The sequence below is a fragment of the Colius striatus genome, chromosome 18 (genome assembly GCF_028858725.1).
Source record: "Colius striatus isolate bColStr4 chromosome 18, bColStr4.1.hap1, whole genome shotgun sequence".
Lineage (NCBI taxonomy): Eukaryota > Metazoa > Chordata > Aves > Coliiformes > Coliidae > Colius > Colius striatus.
The window spans coordinates 613,408-631,649 of NC_084776.1; the positions used below are offsets into that span (position 1 = coordinate 613,408).

At 67.1% G+C, this 18,242-nt stretch overlaps 3 protein-coding genes across 11 annotated transcripts; 2 read left to right on the plus strand and 1 right to left on the minus strand.

Moving 5' to 3' along the window:
- Positions 1–1,012: 1,012 nt before the first annotated feature.
- On the minus strand, positions 1,013–5,175 carry CANT1 (calcium activated nucleotidase 1). 4 transcript variants are annotated; one of them, XM_062010676.1, is made up of 4 exons: positions 5,072–5,175; positions 2,539–3,175; positions 2,083–2,286; positions 1,013–1,663 (listed from the first exon to the last, which is right to left on the minus strand). In XM_062010676.1, the coding sequence occupies exons 2-4, from the start codon at positions 3,152–3,154 to the stop codon at positions 1,293–1,295; spliced, it is 1,191 nt and encodes a 396-aa protein (XP_061866660.1). In that variant the 5' UTR covers positions 3,155–3,175; positions 5,072–5,175; the 3' UTR covers positions 1,013–1,292. The 4 variants fall into 4 exon arrangements, with proteins under 4 accessions (XP_061866660.1, XP_061866658.1, XP_061866659.1 ...); XM_062010674.1 differs by lacking the exon at positions 5,072–5,175 and adding an exon at positions 4,720–4,787; XM_062010675.1 differs by lacking the exon at positions 5,072–5,175 and adding an exon at positions 4,045–4,374.
- On the plus strand, positions 5,059–10,372 carry C1QTNF1 (C1q and TNF related 1). 5 transcript variants are annotated; one of them, XM_062010680.1, is made up of 5 exons: positions 5,059–5,454; positions 7,638–7,799; positions 8,145–8,298; positions 8,414–8,559; positions 8,980–10,372. In XM_062010680.1, the coding sequence occupies exons 3-5, from the start codon at positions 8,159–8,161 to the stop codon at positions 9,528–9,530; spliced, it is 837 nt and encodes a 278-aa protein (XP_061866664.1). In that variant the 5' UTR covers positions 5,059–5,454; positions 7,638–7,799; positions 8,145–8,158; the 3' UTR covers positions 9,531–10,372. The 5 variants fall into 5 exon arrangements, with proteins under 5 accessions (XP_061866664.1, XP_061866662.1, XP_061866663.1 ...); XM_062010678.1 differs by having other exon boundaries at positions 7,663–7,799; positions 8,106–8,298; XM_062010679.1 differs by having other exon boundaries at positions 7,663–7,799; positions 8,125–8,298.
- A 946-nt stretch (positions 10,373–11,318) lies between these two features.
- ENGASE (endo-beta-N-acetylglucosaminidase) lies at positions 11,319–15,598 on the plus strand. 2 transcript variants are annotated; one of them, XM_062010670.1, is made up of 14 exons: positions 11,319–11,618; positions 11,750–11,826; positions 11,919–12,120; positions 12,334–12,482; positions 12,573–12,730; positions 12,834–12,982; positions 13,151–13,316; positions 13,616–13,719; positions 13,919–14,027; positions 14,130–14,302; positions 14,498–14,652; positions 14,744–14,846; positions 14,939–15,053; positions 15,172–15,598. In XM_062010670.1, exons 1-14 carry the CDS (start codon positions 11,509–11,511, stop codon positions 15,574–15,576), a joined length of 2,175 nt encoding a protein of 724 aa, XP_061866654.1. In that variant the 5' UTR covers positions 11,319–11,508; the 3' UTR covers positions 15,577–15,598. The 2 variants fall into 2 exon arrangements, with proteins under 2 accessions (XP_061866654.1, XP_061866655.1); XM_062010671.1 differs by lacking the exons at positions 13,616–13,719; positions 13,919–14,027.
- The last annotated feature ends 2,644 nt before the right edge of the window (positions 15,599–18,242 follow it).

Here is an 18,242-nt window from a genome sequence, read left to right on the forward strand (position 1 = left end):
TCAGCGGGGTGGGACGGAGGCCCAGGGGGCTGCAGATGCCCACATCTCGCACTTCTGGCTCCTGAGACTTGTGCAAGTTCCTCCTGGGGGCCACGGGCTGCTGCTGCGATTTCACAACAGCGCTGGCAAGCTGGGGAAGGGCTCCCTGGCCAGCCAAGCCCAGGGCTGCTGTCACTGCTTCCCAGCTGCTGCTGGCCCCGGGAAGCCAAGCTGGTGCTTCTGGCTCTGTCTCCTGCACCGAGCGAGTGCTGCAGCTCTTGGAAGCCTCATGGCCACGCCACCCACCAGCCCCAGGCGTCTGCCCAAGCCCTGGCGTTTCCCAGAGCTGACAGCTTTGGGTCTAGAGGCAGCTCTGGGGCCTGAGCCATGCACAGCTGGGACTGGGAGGAGACACAAAGCCAGCAGACCCCAAACCTCCCTGGGGCATGGGCTGGGACTGATGCAGGACATGCCATGTTACACCTGGTGACAGCTCAAGGCCTTGTCAGTCACTGGGGGCAACACTCGCCTCTCCCAGCGCCGTGGGCAGAGCGGCTGTGCTGGTCTGCAGCAGCCCCAGGGGCCAACAAAAGCCTCTTTCCCAGCAGTGGCGGGAAGTGCTGCGTCACCCTCGGTGACGGGGCAGAGGGACAGTCACAGCCCCTTCCCACGCAAGACCTTCCCCAGAAACCAGTGGCCAGGGCTGCCCGTCACTCCGGCCGTCACCTCGCCCAGCTTCGGGGGAAAAGGGAAGGAGAAGCAGCTTCTGGGGAAAGGCCTGATGAAATCCCCCGTGGCTGTGACATCGCAGCCAGCCCTGGCGTGACACCCTGCTCTGGTCACAGTGCCAGGCACGGGGCAGCATCCGACCAACTGTGCCCTCGAGGATGCTGCTCCCCATGGCGGTGCCTGTCCCCACATCTCTAGTACACTCCCAGTGAGGTGCTGGAGGTTGTCAAACAGAGTGGCCCCAGGAGACAGTCACTGGATGTCACCAGAGCTACCCACCGCTGCAGAGGGTTTCTGTGGTAATTAGGGGCTGGGCACTAACAACTGCAGCGCAGGGGCTGCCCAGGGACGCGGCGCTGGGGGCCTGGGCCACCCGGCTGTGCCGGTGCCCGCTGTGGTGGCAGCCCCTTGCCAGCAGGTGCCACTGCTGAAACACTCGCACCAGGCTGCTGCAGCGAGCCAACGCTTTACAGGGGATGCCAAGGACAGAGCTGGGAGCGAGCCCGCGGCGCCCGGCCCCGAGCGTGGGCAGGGCCTGCCCCAGCCCCCCCCGAGCCCCTCTGGTCCAGTGCCAAAGTCTAAGGTTAAATAAACTCAATGCCCTCGTATTTCACGCTGCCGATCCTGGTCTCGGGCAGGAGGAAGCGCCCGTCCAGCGTGAAGGCCATGATGTAGCTGGCGATCTTGCCGTTGTCCTCCTCCGATTTCAGCGCCACGATGATCTGGTCGTCCGTGTCCGGGATGAACTTGAAAGAGGAGAAGCCGTGGGTGGGGACGACGTCTCCCACGCGCCCCACCGTCACGTCCCCGAAGTCCTGCGTGGAGCTGAGCAGCAGGTTGGTGCCCCGGCGCTCGTCCGCCGCCTCGTCGTAGCGCTGGTGGCTGGCGCGGCGCGGCAGGAAGAACCAGCGCTGCAGGGTGTCGCTCCAGGACGCCGACTCGTGGATCAGGTAACCTGCGGCAGGACCGGCGGCTGACGCGGCACACGGGCACGCACCGCAGCCCTTCCCGCACCGCCGCAGCCCGGGAGCTCAGCCCCGCACCGGCAACCGCTGCCAGCGTTCCCACCCGCTCCTGCCCCGCCGCCCCTGCAGCAGCACTCCTGCTCCCTCCCAGAGCTAGGATGGGGCTGCCCAGGGGCCTGGCTGCCAGGCTCAGCACTGGCTGAGCCACTCTCCAGCTACTTGTGGCACAGAGAGGGGATAAAACTGGCCAGGGCGGCTCTGGCCCTTACACCGGGATGGGGAGCTCTTTGGCCTCCGGCATCCTTTAAACCCCACACCAGTCCCCGTGCCTATGGGGAGGGAGGGCTCAGCTCCTGAGCCAGCAGCAGGCCTGGGGTAGGGGGTGAGGAGGGGGAGCCTTGCTCAGTACCTGGGGGCCGGATCCCTGCCGCAGCCCGCAGCGCATTGTAGTTGGCTACCCAGTTCTCGTGGCCCACGTCACCCTTGTAGCCGACGACCTTCACCCACTCAGGGTTCTCGTTCACCACCTCCCCTGTCGTCGTGGTCCACTCCTTGCCCAGTCCCCCCACGTAGAGATGCTCGTCCTTCACTGCCAGCCACTCTGCCTTGAAGCCTGCACAGGAGAGAACAGCATGAGGCAGGGCTCGTACACAGACATCAGACTGGTCCCCGCTGCCCTGGACACCACCCCAGACCCACTGCTGGGCACAGCCTTTGCCCACACAGACACCTGGTCCCTGGCAGGAACCGGCCCCAGCCCGGATGGGATATGGGGTCAAAAAAGTGGCACACCCCACTCCAGAGAGCCACGGAGGGGCAAGGGCTTTGCTGCTCTGCGCCTGCAGGGCAGGATGGGGCTGCTCACCTTTCCCCACTGTGCCGTCCCCGTCCGGGAGGATCACCCAGGGCACCACCTTGTTCCCCTCGATCTGGTAAACCACTCCTGTCCGGTCGTCCACTGTGTACAGCTTCCCGTTGAAGACGACCAGCTCGGAGAGCTCCATGCCCCTGCCCTTCTCAGCCAGGTGGGACTGCAGCACGCTCTCCTCTTTGTCCCACTCCACCGCCACGCTGTCCCCGCTGTCTGACAGCACCAGGTAGCCCTTCTTCAGGTAACTGAACCAGGTGTTCTCCTGGGGGCCGCGGGAGCGCGTGTCCAGGTCTGCGATGAGGCCGATGCGGTAGCGCACGCCCTCGGGGTTCTTCTGCGGGGGGGACAGCGGGTAGGTGTCATTGTAGCGCTGCCCTGCCCGCAGGCCCAGCTGCCAGGTGCGGGGACTGGGCGGGCTGTGCCGTGCTGGGGAGGAGCGCTGAAGGAAGAAGAGCAGCAGCAGCAGCCCCACGCAGGCCGACAGCGCAATGGCCCTCCAGCGCAGACGGAAGCGGGGGTCCGCAGCCTTGGTCATGGACGCGAGGACGGGCAGGCCCCCCACGCTGATCCGGAGCGGGCTCATAGACTCATGGCAGGGCGGCACGGGCATCAGCCTGGGGGCGAGGAGAACCTGGCAGAAAGAGAGGGAAGCTGGTCAGAGAGCTGGAAGAAAGCTGGAGCCTGGTGTTGCACTGAGCTCGGGGGACAGCAGGGCACAGCCTCATCCCCTCCCCTGCAGCAGCAGGAGGTGCTGCTGTCCCACACAGGAAAGAGCCAGCATGCCGAGAGCGCTGCTTTGATGCTTAGCCCCTTCTCACCTCCCCCTGCATTGCCAGACCAGAGCAAGCCTTGGTGTGTTGGCAGGCACACAGGACCTGCTCAGCACCTCAACCTGCCTCAGGCTCCACAGCAGCCCAGGCAGGGAGCCAGGGGCGAGCCCCCGGGGTGTCCTGCTGAGTGGTGCCCAGGTCCAGTCCCAGGGGAAGCAGCTCCTTGCCTGTCGCTTGCTGCCTGTGGAGCAGCCAGCCTGGCCCAGCTCTGGCGGCCGCGGGAACTGGCGCTGCTGCTGAGTGTGTCCCCAGCCCCGCCACGATACCCAGACACGTGGCAGCTCCACCCAAGCAGGATGCACACACCTGAGCAGGAAGCGCAGTGCCAAGGTCTAAGGGACAAACATCTCGACCTGCCCGGCCTTAAACTCACAGCAGCTCCCCCCTGACAGCTCTGTCCAGCCACAGCGTTTCCTGCAGGCAGGACTCACCTGGGGGCCCTTCAGCCCACCCCAAGCTGTGCCCACCGCGGGGCCCTGACACCAGCAGTGCCTGTCCCTGCCACCTCCCTCTGCCTGGCACACAGGACGTGGCAGCCGGCTGGGCTCCTGCAGACAAGGCCCGACAGGCTGTGTAGGGCGCAGGGGCCAAGCTGACCCAGACCAGGGAGCCCCAGCTAGGGGCCAGGGAGCTGCCCCAGCACCGCTCGCTCTGCCCCTGTGCCACGCACCGTGGGACAGCGACTGCAGCCCGGGGCTGCCCCGAAGGGCCCACCGGCGGCTGCGGTGGGGCCCTGGGCCTGGCGCTGGGCAAGGGCCGTTGCTCCCCGCGGGCGGCCGCACGGCCACGCTCTCAATGTGCCTTTCAGCAGCCCGAGGTGTGAACAGAGGCTGCATTGAGCGTGGGGGGCCGAGCCCCGAGCAGGCGGCGGGTGCTCCGGGCCGCGGCTGGGACAGGGGAGAGCCCGTGAGGGGCGGCTGCTCGCGCCGGGACCCCGCGGGCTGGGCGCACCCGTCCGTCCCGGCGAGACCCCTGAGCATCGCCCTTGGCAGGGCCCGGGGAGCCCGCTCGGTGCAGCGCAGCCCCCCGCGCGGCCGCAGGGACCCCAGCAGCTGCCCCGAAGCACGGCCATGGGACTCCCAGCCCATCCGGGCACGGACACGGAGACCGGCCCCGCCGGACGCGGCCCTGAGGGAGGCCGGGACCCCTCGGCGCGGGGCTCAGCCCCGGGACCCCGCCGCTCGCGCCCGAGCGGGGCGCTGCGGGCCCGCGGAGCTCCCGCCCCAGCCCGACAGCGAGCCCCGTGCTGCAGGCCCGGCCCGGCCCGGTCTCGGCGCGCCAGGCCACGCCGCGCCCCCGCCCCGGTGCCCCCCGCGCGGTGCCGCCGCCCCCGGTCCCCGCTCACCGCGGCGCCGCCCGCGCGCAGCCGCCTACAGCTCCCGGCAGCCCCCGCGCGCCGCCACGGCGGCCTGTAGCGGCCAAACCGCGGCCGCAACTACAACTCCCAGCAGGCCTCGAGGGGCCCGCCCGCCCCCGCCGCGGGGCACGCCGGGAGCTGCAGTCCGCGCCGCCGCCCGGCGGGAGCGGCCCGGCCCGGCCCGCGCTGCCCGCACGAGCGGCCCTGGCGCCGCCACGCGAGGTTCGGCCCTGCCCCGGCGCCCGCGGCCCGGCCCCGGCAGCCGCTGCCCTTCGGAGCCTGGCCCGGCCGCGGCCTGTGTGCCCCCCCCCGTCACTCGGGTTGCGGAGCGGGCACAGACCGGTTGCGGGACGCCGCGCGTGTGCGAGCGGCCGCCGAAGGCCCGTCCCGGCCGCGTTCCGCTGCCCCCGGGCCGGGTGAACCCCTCCGCGCAGGCTCCGGCCGGTCCCCGGCCCGCGCCGCCCCAGCTCGTTGGGTCCCAGGCCCGGCGCCGCAGCCGCCGGGCGCGCACACGGTTAAGGGCGGCCGCCCGCGCCGCCGGGCGCACATCTGGCAGGGGGAAGGGCTGCGCCTCGTCCCGCTCCGCCGCTGCCTCCTGGAAAGTGCATTTCCGCCCGGGCCGAGGCGCGGAGGCGGCTGGAGCGGGACGCGGCCGCTGCCGGGGGCGCGGGATGCTCTAGGGCAGGAAAGGCAGCGCCAGGAGGGAGCGGCCCTGCCCCAGAGGTACGTGGGGGGCGGCTTTGGGGAGCCCCTCCAGGCCCGGGGACCTGCACCCCCGGGACGCACCGTGGGGCCAGGCACGCGGGAGCGGGGCCGCTGGCCCCCACAGCCTCGGGCAGTCGAGCGAGGCCACTGCCCTGCCTGTGCGGGGGGCGGCTGGCAGAGGCTCCCAGCCCCGAGGGCACAGCCTGGCCCCCGGCTGCGGGTGAGGGCTGGAGCCAGCGGCACCGACCCTGCACACATCCAGCGTGGCTCCCTCAGCCCTGCGCCAAACAGCCCAGCAGACCCGAGGCTGGGCTGCCCCCAGGCACGTTTGTGGGGGACGTGCTGGCTGCAGGGATCCCCAGCACAACATCCCACTGCTGCTGCCCTCGCACGGCTTCCACCCTGCTGTCCGCAGGGTCTGCGCTGCTCTGGGTGTGCAAACAGCTCTGCAGCCACTGCAGCAAAGGACAGGGCCTGAAGCCATCCCATCAGCACAGCACCCCACTGCTCTGAGCCCCCTCCTCCCGGCCCCAGGCTCTGCTCGTGTTTCATCCTGGTCTTTGTCACTGCCGGGAATGTATTTCAGGATGTTTTGACTTACAGTCCCACGGCTTTAGCAGCCACTGGAGTTAAATCTCCCAACTGCTCCTGGAGAGCATCCAACTCAACAGGAAAAACAGCGTCCCTTCAGCAGGGCTGCGTGTGCCGCCTGCCCCTGGGCTGTGGGGGACACACGCTCCTGCCCGGGAGCCCCAGGTGCTGCTGGTGGGTGCCCTGTGCTGAACACCCACCTCCAGTTCCAGCCCCACCACAGGGGCCTGTCGTGGTGGGGATTTCCTGGGGAAGGATTTCTCCTCTTCGTGCAGCAGTTCCCTGGGAAGCTGCATTTCCCCCGGGGCTGAGCCTGCTGCGGCTCTCAGGGGAATGTCTGGTTGCATGATCCCAGAACTGAGGGAAAGCCACAGGCTTCCCAAAACCCCACTGGGCTGCAGATCGTGTTCACTGGCATGTGGCTGGCACAGCTGGAGAGCCAGGGCCAAGGCTCCCCAGGGTGATGGCGGCTCACGAGCCCCTGACTGGCCTCCTCTGTGCTTCTACCCACAGACCCGCTTCTCCCCTGCCCTCAGGCCCCAGGCCAGGGTACAGGCAGGGAGGACACGCTGCCAGGCTGCCTGCACAGTGCCTACAGCCCTGCCCCTCCCTGTCCCCACAGTGCCTGGGGATGTGGGCTGAGATAACGGGCCAGAGGCAGGAGGGAGGGGGGGACACAGGCACCCAAGAGGGGACAGGCCCTTTGCAGAGAGTGTGGGCAGCAGGGAAAGACCTTTGGAGCTTTTCCCTATCCCTCCTCCCCTTCCCAGCCCCACCAAAGGTGACTCATGAGCCAGGCATCCACCCTGGCCTCACCACCCTGCCCCAGCATGCCTGCCCTGTCCCCAGACCCCAGACCGACACGGTACCCGCTGCCCAGGCTGGTGATCACTCGCACCCCCAGTGCTCAGAGTGCACACTTTCACCTAAACAACAGGATCCTGCCCCAAAAGCCTTCCTCATGGCCTGGCTCAGCCCAGCACAGCACCCTGGGCTCAGGCACTCCAGCATCCCAGAGAGCATGTGGGGTGCAGCCTGGCAGCACGAGGGGAGGGGAGATGGACACAGCCGTGCCCGAGGCCAGAGCGGGGGCTGCAGCACCGCAGCGTGTGGGATGGGGCAGCCCAAACCTGTGCCCATCTGGCCATGCCCCAGCTCAGACCTGCTGAGCACTGGGGCAGCACCACACGTGTTTGGCCACGGCTGCCCTGGGGCCCAGGGCGAGGTGCTGCGTGCCCAGCTCCGCACCTGCAGCCCCTCCAGTGCTGATGCAGCAGGGAAGGGCAGCAGAGCTGCCCAGGCTGGGCCATGGGGCCACCAGCTACTGCAAATATTAGCTTTGGCCCCACACACGATGTGGGCCCTCAGGAAAGGTTTCTCCCTGTGGCAGCCAGCTCCCAGCCCACATCCATGGCTCTGGGAAAGTGGGACTTGTCTCCTTGCAAACCCTCAGATCAAGGGCTGGCAGCTCCTGGGGCACAGGGGCCCCTTCCACAGGGCCTGTGCTGTGGACATCCTGCACGCTGTGGTGCAGGAGGGAGGATGCAGGCACACTCCCCAGGCAAGAATGGGGTAGGCAGGGCTGCACCCCAGCATCTGCCCCATGGCAGCTGGAGCTGCCTGTAACTTTTTCAGGTGCTGACACCGAGTTGCTGCTCTTGGGCATCCATGAGAGGCAGCTGAAGCCAGGCTGAGGTGGAGCAGCAGCACGTGGCCCAGGGCTTGGACAGTCAGGCAGAGACTGCTGCTCCACTCCACCTTTGGCTGCCCAGGTAATTCCCTCTCCCCTGCATGCCAGGGCTCAAGGGGCTGCATGTCCCCAGCTCCCAGCTTGCTGGTGAGCCCCAAGCCCCTGCACTTCTCCAGTGTGGGGCTCCCCAGGAACTCACTGGAACATCACCAAGGCACATGGCCCAGCTAAAAGCAGCTGCTTAGATACAGATGGTCCTTGCAGCTGCAAGAGATGGGGAAAGCTCAGGTGTACAGTGCCTGGGGCTGAGTGGCACACCAGGTCCTGTCCTGAGGATGGTGCAGGGCACAGCCAGGCTGGCAGGGCAGGGCATCTCTGCCTCTGCCAGGCTGTGCTGTCCCCCTCAGCCACCCCTGGCATCTCACAGGGCACGGACTCAGCATGGAGGGGCTTTGGGCACTCGGTGTCCTGCTGCTTTCCTGCCTGCTGGTGCCCTGCCCTGCGGGCAGCCAGACCACTCCCAGCCCTGACCAGCGTTGGCAGATGGACCCCGAGGAGGCACCATCCCAGCACCGTGCCAGGTGAGGGCACCTCAGGGCCAGGGCGTTTGGCAGTGGGGGCTGGGGCAGCCCTGGCACCACAAAGGACCGTGGCCCCTTTGCAGCTCCCTGTGGTGCTTTGCTCTGTCCTCGCCAGGCCTGTGCAGGAGCAGGAGCCCGGCGGTGCCCAGGAGGGGCTGCACTCGCGGCCCCGCTGCGTTCGCTGCTGTGAGCCGCCCAGCCCACACTTCTCCTACCCCCCCTACCAGCCCCTGCCTCAGATCAACATGACCATCCTGAAAGGTGAGGGCTGGCAGCACTGCCTCCAGCCAAACCTGGGCACCATCAGTCTGCCTGGTCTGCTGGCATCAGCCCAGGGTCAAGGCAAAGCTGGGCTCCCAGTGCCAGCTCCCTGGGGAGCCAGTGTTGACCAAACTGGGAGCGAGATGCTGGGGGTTGGTGCCTGCAGTCCAGTGCCCTGTGTGGGCAGAGGGGCAGCAGGCAGAAGATGCTCTGAGGCATGAGCTGCTTGTGCTCTTGGAGGCCTCTGGGCAGCAGCTTTGGAGGCAGCACATGAGCCCGTGGAGGGGGCAGGGGCTGGGGGGAGGGGGGTGGTCCCTGCCATCCTCACCCCTTTCTGTCAGGCAAAGGGGCTCCTCAGGCATTGGGTTTAGAGGTGGCACCTGCCTCTGACTGCACAACCATCCCTCCTGCTTTGCCCAGGTGAGAAGGGGGATCGTGGTGAGCGAGGCATGCAGGGCAAGTTTGGCAAGACAGGGGTGGCCGGCAGCAGGGGCCACGCAGGGCCCAAGGGGCAGAAGGGCAGCGTGGGGGCGCCGGGTGAGCGCTGCAAAAGCCACTACGCAGCCTTCTCGGTGGGCCGCAAGAAACCCCTGCACAGCAACGACTACTACCAGACCCTCATCTTTGACACCGAGTTTGTCAACCTCTACGACCACTTCAACATGTTCACGGGCAAGTTCTACTGCTACGTCCCCGGCATCTACTACTTCAGCCTCAACGTGCACACGTGGAACCAGAAGGAGACGTACCTGCACCTGATGCGCAACGGGGCGGAGGTGGTGATCCTGTACGCGCAGGTGAGCGACCGCAGCATCATGCAGAGCCAGAGCGTCATGCTGGAGCTGCGGGAGCAGGACGAGGTCTGGGTGCGGCTCTACAAGGGCGAGCGCGAGAACGCCGTCTTCAGCGACGAGTACGACACGTACGTCACCTTCAGCGGCCACCTCGTCAAGTACAGCGGCGACCCCTGAGCGCCCGCTGCCCTCCGAGTGCCCCCTGCCCCTCATCCCCTGGGGAGGGTGTCCCCGGAGCCCCCGCTGCCCCCTCACCCCGGGCACTCCTCCCGCCGTGAAGCTGTTGGCCCTGCTGTGTACCGCTCCCCGAGCAGCGTGTGAACATCCCCCCCAGCTCCCAGGCCCTGTGTCTGGAGGGGTTGGAGCCACTTCCAGCCTCCGCTGCGTTTGCTTCCCCAGGGCTGGCAGGGAGCTCATTCACCCCTGTGCCCTTCAGAGCTGGTTTGCTGGGGCACAAGCACCCCTGGCACTGGCTGTGAGCTGGTGCCAGATGAATGGGTTTGGCTCCCAGTGCCCCGGTGCAAGGCAGGACAGACACGTGCACTGTGTTCCCCCCTTTGCCTGGCTTGCACTGTGCTGAGCTCTGCAGGCTCCTGCTCCTGGAAGAGGGCAGAAAGTGCTCAGCATCCAGCAGGAAAGGAAATAAAACCACTAAGGGCTCTTTTGCTGAGCTGGGCCCCAAGGCACAACACAGTGCTGGGTGCTCTCTGGGCTGATACCTCCCCTAAGCACTCCCACGAGGTGTGAATTTCATCAGCTCCCCTCAGCATGCCCTGTCACAGTTCCCCCATCACAGCCTCTGCTCGGTGTGAGCTGCAGAGGGGGGCTGGCTCCCCTCCACAGCCACTGCCGGGCCCTTCAGCCCCAGCCACTCCCTCTGCACTCAGATATCTGCTGGCCAGGCTTTGCACTTCTGTAGATGCAATAGCAGAGCGAGGCCTAGGGCAGCCTGCTCGCCCTTGCTCTCTGTACAGCTTGTGACCACATTAAACACCCCACAACTTCCAGTCCTACTCACAGTTTCAGTGTGTCTCTTGCTTTCTGTGCAGGGAGGCTCTGAGCAGCTCAGGGCAGGGTGCTGCTGGGCTGGTGGTGGGAAGGGAGGGACAGACTGGCCTTGGCGAGCCAGGGAGACCTGAGCCAGCTCCTGCAAGGGCCAGGAAGCTGAGCACAGTAATGAGCCTGTCATCTTGCAAGCAGGGCAGGCTGGGGGGAGGATGAGCTTACCAATAATCCAGATAACTTGGAGTCCACGATGATGAGGCAGGTCTGAGGTCTGGCTGGGAAGCTGGTGATTAGGTGCTAGATTAGTGGGTCTGTGGCTGGGCAGAGCAGGGCTGCACCTAGAGACCAGCACCCCTCCTTCCATACCAAAGGAGTGAATGTTTGGGGCTGAGCTTAAATAGAGCCCTAGTCCCACAGGTGGGTGCTCAGGTGGGGCTGGTCAGGCCATCCAGGGCTGGAAGTGCCTCCAGAGCCCTGGTGCTGCTGCCCCATGGCCCCAAGGACCCCGTGCACCAGGCCCTTGGCTGACACATGGCAGGAAGGAAAGGCTGCCTGTGGCAGGACGACTGCCAGCCCAGGGACTGGCTCTGTCCCAGGCAGGGCCTGGGAGACAACACATCCCAGGACACGTGTCCCATCCTGGGACACATCCCACCCCTACAGTCACATCCCCACTCTGGGACGCATCCCATCCCGGGATGAGATACACAGTGTAACCCAGGACACACATCCCATCCCGGACACACGGTGGAACCCTGCACACACACCCCATCCTGGGACAGGGATCCCATCCTGCACACACGGTGTAACCCAGCACACACGCTGTAGCGCTGCACACACGGTGTAACCCAGCACACACGGTGTAACCCAGCACACACGCTGTAGCGCTGCACACTCCCATCCCGGGACACGGGGGCCGGAGCCGGGTCGCGGCGGGCGGAGCATCGCGGGCCGCGCCTCCGGGCGAGCGGGGCCAGGACGCGGCCGCGCCGCCGCCAGTGCAGGCAGCAGCAGCGGCAGCAGCGGCAGCAGCAGTAGCAGCAGCAGCAGCAGCGGCGGCAGCAGAAGCAGCAGCAGCGGCAGCAGCGGCAGCAGCAGTAGCAGCAGCAGCGGCGGCGGCGGCAGCAGCGACAGCAGCGACAGCGACACCATGGCGGCCGTGGCGGGGGAAGGGCCCGGGCGGCGCGGCAAGAGGCCCGGAGCCGGCGCCGAGGAGCCGGCGGAGGCGGAAGAGGAGCAGCCCGGACGGCGGCGGCGGAGGTGGGAGCGGGCCCGGGCCCGGGTTCGGGGCCGGGGTCGCGGTCGGGGCCGGGGTCGGCGCCGGGGCTCGGCGGGCGCTGGCCGCGGTGCTGGCCCGGCCCGGCCCGGCCCTCACCCCCCGCCCCGCGCAGCTTCCAGCCGGCGGCGGAGTCCCGGGGAACCACCGTCCTGCACGAAACCATCAGCGCCCGTCCGCAGCCGCTGCCGGGTGAGGCACCGCGGGGACGGCACCCGCAGCTCCACCGGCTTCCAGCGGGCGCTCCCGGCTCAGTCCCTTGCCCCTCTCCCCACCCGCCCCAGCCAGGTACTTCGACACCGGGACGACGGAGCCCATCAGCTTCTTCTTGTCCGGCCTGGAGGAGCTGCTGTCCTGGCAGCCCGACAGCAACGGTGACTTCAACATCTCGGCCGTGCCGCTGGCGAAGCGAGAGCCGCCGCTGCACAGCAAGAGGCCGCGGACGCTCGTGTGCCACGACATGCGCGGCGGGTACCTGGAGGACAGGCACGTGCTGGGCGCCGGGGAGGCGTGACAGCGGGGCTCGGCATCTCAAACCCTCTTCTGCTTGAGTTGTTTCCTAGCCAGCCCTGGGTCTGTGCTTGGTGCCACAGCCCTGCCCGGTTCTGGGGGCATGAGTCAGGCTCCTGCCCAGCCCCGCAGCCGTCTGCCCGCGTCCTTCCTGCCTTGCCCAACCCTCTTCCCTGTCTATGGCTGCAGGTTCATCCAGGGCTCGGCCACACGCAACCCCTATGTCTTCTACCACTGGCGCTACATCGACATCTTCGTCTACTTCAGCCACCACACCGTCACCATCCCGCCCGTGTGCTGGACCAACGCGGCGCACCGCAACGGCGTCCCCGTGCTGGGTGAGGGCGGCGGCACCGGGCCCGTGGCAGCCGCTGGCCTGCTCTGTGTTTGCCAGGGCACACGGCTGACGCCGCTCTTGCGCCTCCCAGGCACGTTCATCACGGAGTGGACGGACGGGGAGAAGCTGTGCGAGGCGTTCCTGGCCGGCGGGGAGGAGGCGTACGGCGCGGTGAGCGAGCAGCTGGCCCGCATCGCCCGGCACTACCACTTCGACGGCTGGCTGGTCAACCTGGAGAACACGCTGAGTGTGAGCCCTGGCACTCCCTGCCTCGCCTTGCCCTCCCTCAGCTCCCCCTCCTATGCATGACCCCCCTCGCCTTGTGCCGACCATCCCCGCTCTGTCCTGGCAGGCGGCTGTGGCACGGAACCTGCCGCCGTTCCTGCGGCACCTGACGGCACAGGTGCACAGCGCCGTGCCGGGCGGGCTGGTGATCTGGTACGACAGCATCCTGCAGAACGGCACGCTGCGGTGGCAGAACGAGCTCAACGACGAGAATAGGTGAGGCTGGGCCCTGCCCAACGCCTGACTTTGCCCAGGCTAAACCTCCCCTGGGTGGGGGCCGTGAGCACACCCCAAACCCGGTGCTCAGGGGTGATCAGGGAGTGGGCTGTGTGGTCTGTGGGGACAGCCACAGCACCCACCTGCTGCCCTGGCCCTCGTCCACAGGGTGTTTTTCGATGCCTGTGATGGGCTGTTCACCAACTATAACTGGAAGGAGCAGCAGCTGGAGCAGACGCGCAGGCTGGCCGGGCCACGCCGCACCGACGTCTACGTGGGCATCGATGTCTTTGGCCGCGGGGACGTGATTGGTGGCGGCTTTGACACTGACAAGGTGGGTGTGCTGAGGCTGGGCCAGAGCGAGACCCTGGGCAGGGCTCTGAGCTCCCAGGGATGACCGTGCTGGGATATGCTGGGCTGTTCACCCAGGGAAGCCAGAGCTGCTGGGCTGCTGATCACCCGTGGAGAGGGAGGCGGGGGGATCCCGGTGCTGCCGGCCCTGGATGGGGAGGTGCCACAGCACATCACCGTGGTGTTGTTCTGCCCCACCACTGGGCCAGCGGGACTTGGGGAAGTGGGGACAGGGCAGGTGATGAGGTGACTCACTGTGCTGCTCACTGCTCCTCTCTGCAGTCCCTGCGCCTGATCCGCCAGCACGGCCTCTCTGCTGCCATCTTTGCCCCTGGATGGGTCTACGAGCACCTGGGGGAGGAAAACTTCCTGAGCAATGAGAACAAGTGAGGGCAGCTGGGCTGAGTCAGGGCTGTGATGGGGAGACAGGCCTGGGAGCAGCCTGGGGTTGCAGGGCTGAGGCAGAGCTGCTGGCAGCCCGAGGTAGCTGGCCAGGACCTGGCTGCCCAGCCCTGCCCCTGCTGCAGCGGTGCCCAATGCCATGCCAGGGCTGTACCAGAGCTCTCTGCTTCCCCTTTCCTCCAGGTTCTGGGGCTTGCTGGCTGAGTACCTGCCCATACACAGCATCTGCACGCTGCCCCTCGCCACCTCCTTTAGCCTGGGCATGGGCACCAGCAGGTTCCTGGATGGGAAGGTGGGTGTGGGTTGATGGCTCAGCTCCAGCTGGGCAGGGGTGGACTGGGCAGAGGGTCCCTGCTTCCAGCCCCTCACCTGGCCAACTCACCCTGTCCTGCAGGAGGAAGAGACCGGTCCCTGGTACGACCTGAGTGTGCAGGAGATCCAGCCGCTCTATCCAGAGCTTGAGGGCAGGCTGAGCACCAGCTGCTGCCTGCAGGATGCCTGGTGTGGGGGCAGCTCCCTCAGGGTGCAGGGGACCATCCCCCCTGGCGAGGAGCACGTGGCCATCCGGTGAGCTGGGGATGAAGCCCTCTTGCCACCCTCTCAGCAGCAGCACAGGCAGAGCTGTGCAGCCTTGAGGCCTCGCGGTGAGCGTGCCGCGGGGCTCTCTGCCCACACTGCCCAGCAGACCTAACTCGACACATCTTCTCTTTCTCTCCTCTCTCTCTGTCTCTGTCTCTCTCTGGGTGGATTTGGGGTCATCAGCCTTTTCTCTTTGCAGATGCCGGCGCCCCCCAAGCTCTTCCTGACCCTGCTCTACAAGCTGGAGGGGCCGCACCTGGATGAGATCACGGTTGCCCTGGAAATCACCACATGGGACTCGGGTACCTGCCACGAAGGCAACATGACCTCCCTGCCCGGTGAGGACACTGCCCCCTGTGCTCTCTGCAGCGAGCACCCGCTGCAGGGCCAGCTCAGCCCCTCACTTCCTTGACTCTGCTCCCTCTGCAGAGCCCAACGGCCGCCACCACCCCCGGTTCCTCCCAGCACCACCGCCCGGCCTCGCCAAGCTGCTCGCTGCCTGCAGCCGTAGCTCCCATGGCTGGACCAGCCGGTGAGTGCCTCGCCAGCACCCTGTGCTCATGGGCAGCCGTGGGCACCCCAGGGCCCTCCAATGCCACATCTGCTCTGTCCCTCTGCTCTCAGGTGCTACGAGCTGGACCTGCAGGACTGCAGCCTGCGGGACCTCTCCCTGCTCGTGTCCCGCCACCAGCCCAGCCCACAGGAGACCCCCTTCACCTGCCTCCTCGGCGAGGTCCGGGTGAGTGCCCACTGCTCCTGCTGGCAGCCGCCTGCCCCGGTGCTGCCCTGTGCCAGGAGCGTGGGAAGGGCTCCCGCTGCTCGTCCCGGCCCCAACCATCCTGTGGTTCCCCCTGCAGGTGCTGGATGCGGCCAGCGTGGCGGCTGCTGCGCCACAGGTGCAAAGCCTGGTGGCCTCACAGTTCTGGTGGCAGGAGGGTCCCTCAGCAGAGCAGCTCTCGCTCAGCCTCACCCTCCGCTGGGTCTTTCCCCCCGGCCGCGCCAACTGCTTCCGCGTGCTCAGCCTGGGTGCCCGCTGTCGCCAGGGCCAGACGGCGCCGCAGCTGCTGGGGCTGGCGCAGGGCTGCCTGTTCCGTGCCGTGGGGCTGCCGGTGCCGCGGCCGGTGCCTGGCCAGTCCTGCCGGCTGGAGCTGCTGGTGGAGCCAGTGCTGCGCGATGAGCTGCCCGTGGGCACCGAGCGCTGGGGCCGGCTGGTGCTGGTGTACTCTGAGCCAGCCGGCGGCACCAGCCGGGACGGGCATTAAAGGTGAACGAGGTGCAATCCCATGTCTGTGTCCCCTCTGTGCCATGTTTCATCACCCTGGTTCAGTGCATCTCTCTTTGCCCACCTCGTGGCTGGGCCCAGCTCTTGCCATTGGCAGCCCACTGGCTGGTGGCCAGGGGCTCGTGAGGGGCTGCCAAGGACTTTCCCCGCTCTTGCAGCTCCTGCTGCCTGCAAAATGCACTCGCTGGGGCTGGAGGTCCCTGCTTGAGACCCCCCCAGCCACTCAGGGACCAGTGCATCATTCTTGAGGAGCCTCCCAGTGCGAGCAGCTGCTGCACCCATCCGCCACCCCTGAGCCCAGCGCTGCCCTCCCCGGGGCTGGCAGGCAGCGGCTGTGCCCCTGCTGCCTCCCTGCACGTCTGATGTGGAGAAGGAGAGAAAATTTATAGCTGCAATTATTTTCTCACAGTCTGGTGAGCAAGCAATTAGCAGGCAGGGAGGCAGGCGAGTGCATGGCGCAGCGGGGTCACCCAGCCCCAGCTCCCCCCAGCACCGGCCCCGGTCCCACAAACAATGCTGGCTCCAGCTCAGGAACATTAATGTCAGCAGCTCAGCTGCTGCTCCTCTGCTGAGGGACTCGCTCTGAAATGATTTATCTGATAGTTTGAAAAACGAAGGGCCCAGCCCTTTGCTCCCTCGCTATGGCTGCAGTCAGCCCCGCTGCACCAGCGCCCCAGTCACAGCCCGAGTCACCCTGGTTGAAGAAAGAAATCTTTATTAATAATTTCAATAATAATAATAATCCTTGTAATAATAATAATAATAATAATAATAATAATAATAATGCTGTTTATTAGAATGGTCACACCTTTGAAGCATACAGGATGGGCCGGTGCCAGCCTGCGCGCTGGCGGCCGGCGCAGGGGCTGCTGTAAGGAAGAAGCCAGTACAGCGATGGAAGGAGCTTTGTACACGGGGCGCGGGGCCGGGGCGGCCGGGGCTATGTACACCGGGAATAGAAAAGGGGGAGCTCATCGCTGGAGCATCGGGGCATCTGCAGACTATAAAGTGAGGTTTGAGGAGTGGCAGGGCCACGCGGGGCAGGGGGCTGAGCACGGAGCCACCCGTGGGACGGGGCTGCAGCCCGGGGTGGGCCCCGCAGCGCCCTGTGCCGCTGCGCACTGGACCCGGCCTGCCAGCGGCTGCAGGCCGGCCCCGCGGCTCGGGCTCGTCCTCGTGGGCTGTGCCAGCCCCCAGCCCTGGGCAACGCAAAGGCTGAGCCCCTGCGCCGAGGGCTGGTGGGGTCCCACTGTCCCAGGCAGGGACGGGTGGCCGTGAGCGTGTCCCGCGCCGCAGAACAGGCGGGAGCAGGACTGGGGCCGTCCCCGTCCCGGCTCGGTGCAGGGGACCGTGAGCGGCGTCAGTCAGGGCTGCTCCCTGCGAGGTGGGAGCCCTGGGTGCGTCAGGGGATGGAGGGGAGGGGAAAGGGATGGCAAGCGAGTTGCAAGCTCCTCTTAACAAAAATTGCCTTTAAAAGGCAGAGGCTCGTGCCCCTGCAACGCCCAGCGCCTCAGAACGCGGCTGCGCGGCCGCCGCCGTGCGGGAGCCGAGGCCTCGCACACTCGACACGCTGCTGCCCAGTACACATGGAGCCGGTTCCCACCCCGGCACCGGTCCCAGAGCCAACGAAGGGGCAGCGTCCGCAGCGCTCCGCCGGCACCCCCAGCGCCGCCGTGCCGGGGCTCAAAGGAAGACGTGGTGCCCAGGCCCTGCGCCTGGGTGGGCAGAGGCCCCTCGGCTGCCCCGCGCCCGCTGGCACACGGCTGCTCCCTCCCTGCCGCGGCCGTGCCAAGAGGGGCCCCGCGGCCGGTCAGTGCTCGGCGCCGCGCTCCTCCGGGCCTCGCTTGCTCGGTGCGTGTGTGGACATGTGGGACTTTCACTTGGCTGTTACCGCTTTGCTTTTGTTGTTGTTGTTGCTTTGCTTTTAACTTTTTAGGTTTGTAATGTTTGATTTTTTTGTGTGTGTCTGTGGATTGTTTTTTGCCCTTCCTGGTCCCAGAAGGAAACGGCCACGGTTTCACTACAACAGAAACAGAGAGGCAGGTCTTTGGCTGGAGCAGCACACAGGGCAGCCCCCCGAGCCTCGCCCTGTGCCGCACACCCCGTTCCTGCCTGGGGGCTGTCCCCGGGGTCCTGCACCCACCCCAGCCTGGCGCCGTCCCTGGAGCACCTCTGCCAGCTCCTCTCTCTGTTATGGGCTGAGGGGCTGCTGCCATCACACCCCTGTGTTTGTGAGCTGAGCATCTCCCCCTGCCTCGCAGAGGAGTGAGCCCTCTGCACCCCCAGCATGGGGCTTGGGCTGGAGCTGCACGGGGACTCTCGTCCCAGCTCTGGGGTTGGGGTACCACTGGGGCCAAGGGCCGTCCCTGCTCCCCATGGTCCCCAGAGGTGCCTGGGCAGGAGCTGCCCGTGCGGCGCGTGGCAGCGCCGGGGCACGGGGCAGGCGACGGTGCAGGAGCGGCGGGCGGGCGGCGGGACGAGCGGCTCGAGGGAACCCTACGGGCTCAGCGGAGCCCGGCGATGCCCAGCCCCAGGCCCCGGGCAGCGCCTGCGCTTCCTCCAGCGGCCCCGGGCTCTGTCTGCCTGGTTTGGTTTGGTGCTAGTGAGCGCTCAGTGTTAGTGGTGGGAGGGGCTGGGTCTGTCTTG

Bases quoted from the DNA above. Each gene is read 5' to 3' on its own strand.
- CANT1 (XM_062010673.1), bottom strand. The intron at 2,287-2,538 runs GTGAGCAGCCCC...TCTCCTGTGCAG, and splicing joins GGACGGCACAGTGGGGAAAG to GCTTCAAGGCAGAGTGGCTG. The intron at 1,664-2,082 runs GTACTGAGCAAG...GTCCTGCCGCAG, and splicing joins GGCAGGGATCCGGCCCCCAG to GTTACCTGATCCACGAGTCG.
- ENGASE (XM_062010670.1), top strand. From the start codon at position 11,509: ATGGCGGCCGTGGCGGGGGAAGGGCCCGGGCGGCGCGGCAAGAGGCCC. The intron at 11,827-11,918 runs GTGAGGCACCGC...CACCCGCCCCAG, and splicing joins CCGTCCGCAGCCGCTGCCGG to CCAGGTACTTCGACACCGGG. The intron at 12,731-12,833 runs GTGAGCCCTGGC...CTGTCCTGGCAG, and splicing joins ACCTGGAGAACACGCTGAGT to GCGGCTGTGGCACGGAACCT.
- C1QTNF1 (XM_062010680.1), top strand. From the start codon at position 8,159: ATGGAGGGGCTTTGGGCACTCGGTGTCCTGCTGCTTTCCTGCCTGCTG. The intron at 8,299-8,413 runs GTGAGGGCACCT...TGTCCTCGCCAG, and splicing joins CCATCCCAGCACCGTGCCAG to GCCTGTGCAGGAGCAGGAGC. The intron at 8,560-8,979 runs GTGAGGGCTGGC...TGCTTTGCCCAG, and splicing joins CAACATGACCATCCTGAAAG to GTGAGAAGGGGGATCGTGGT.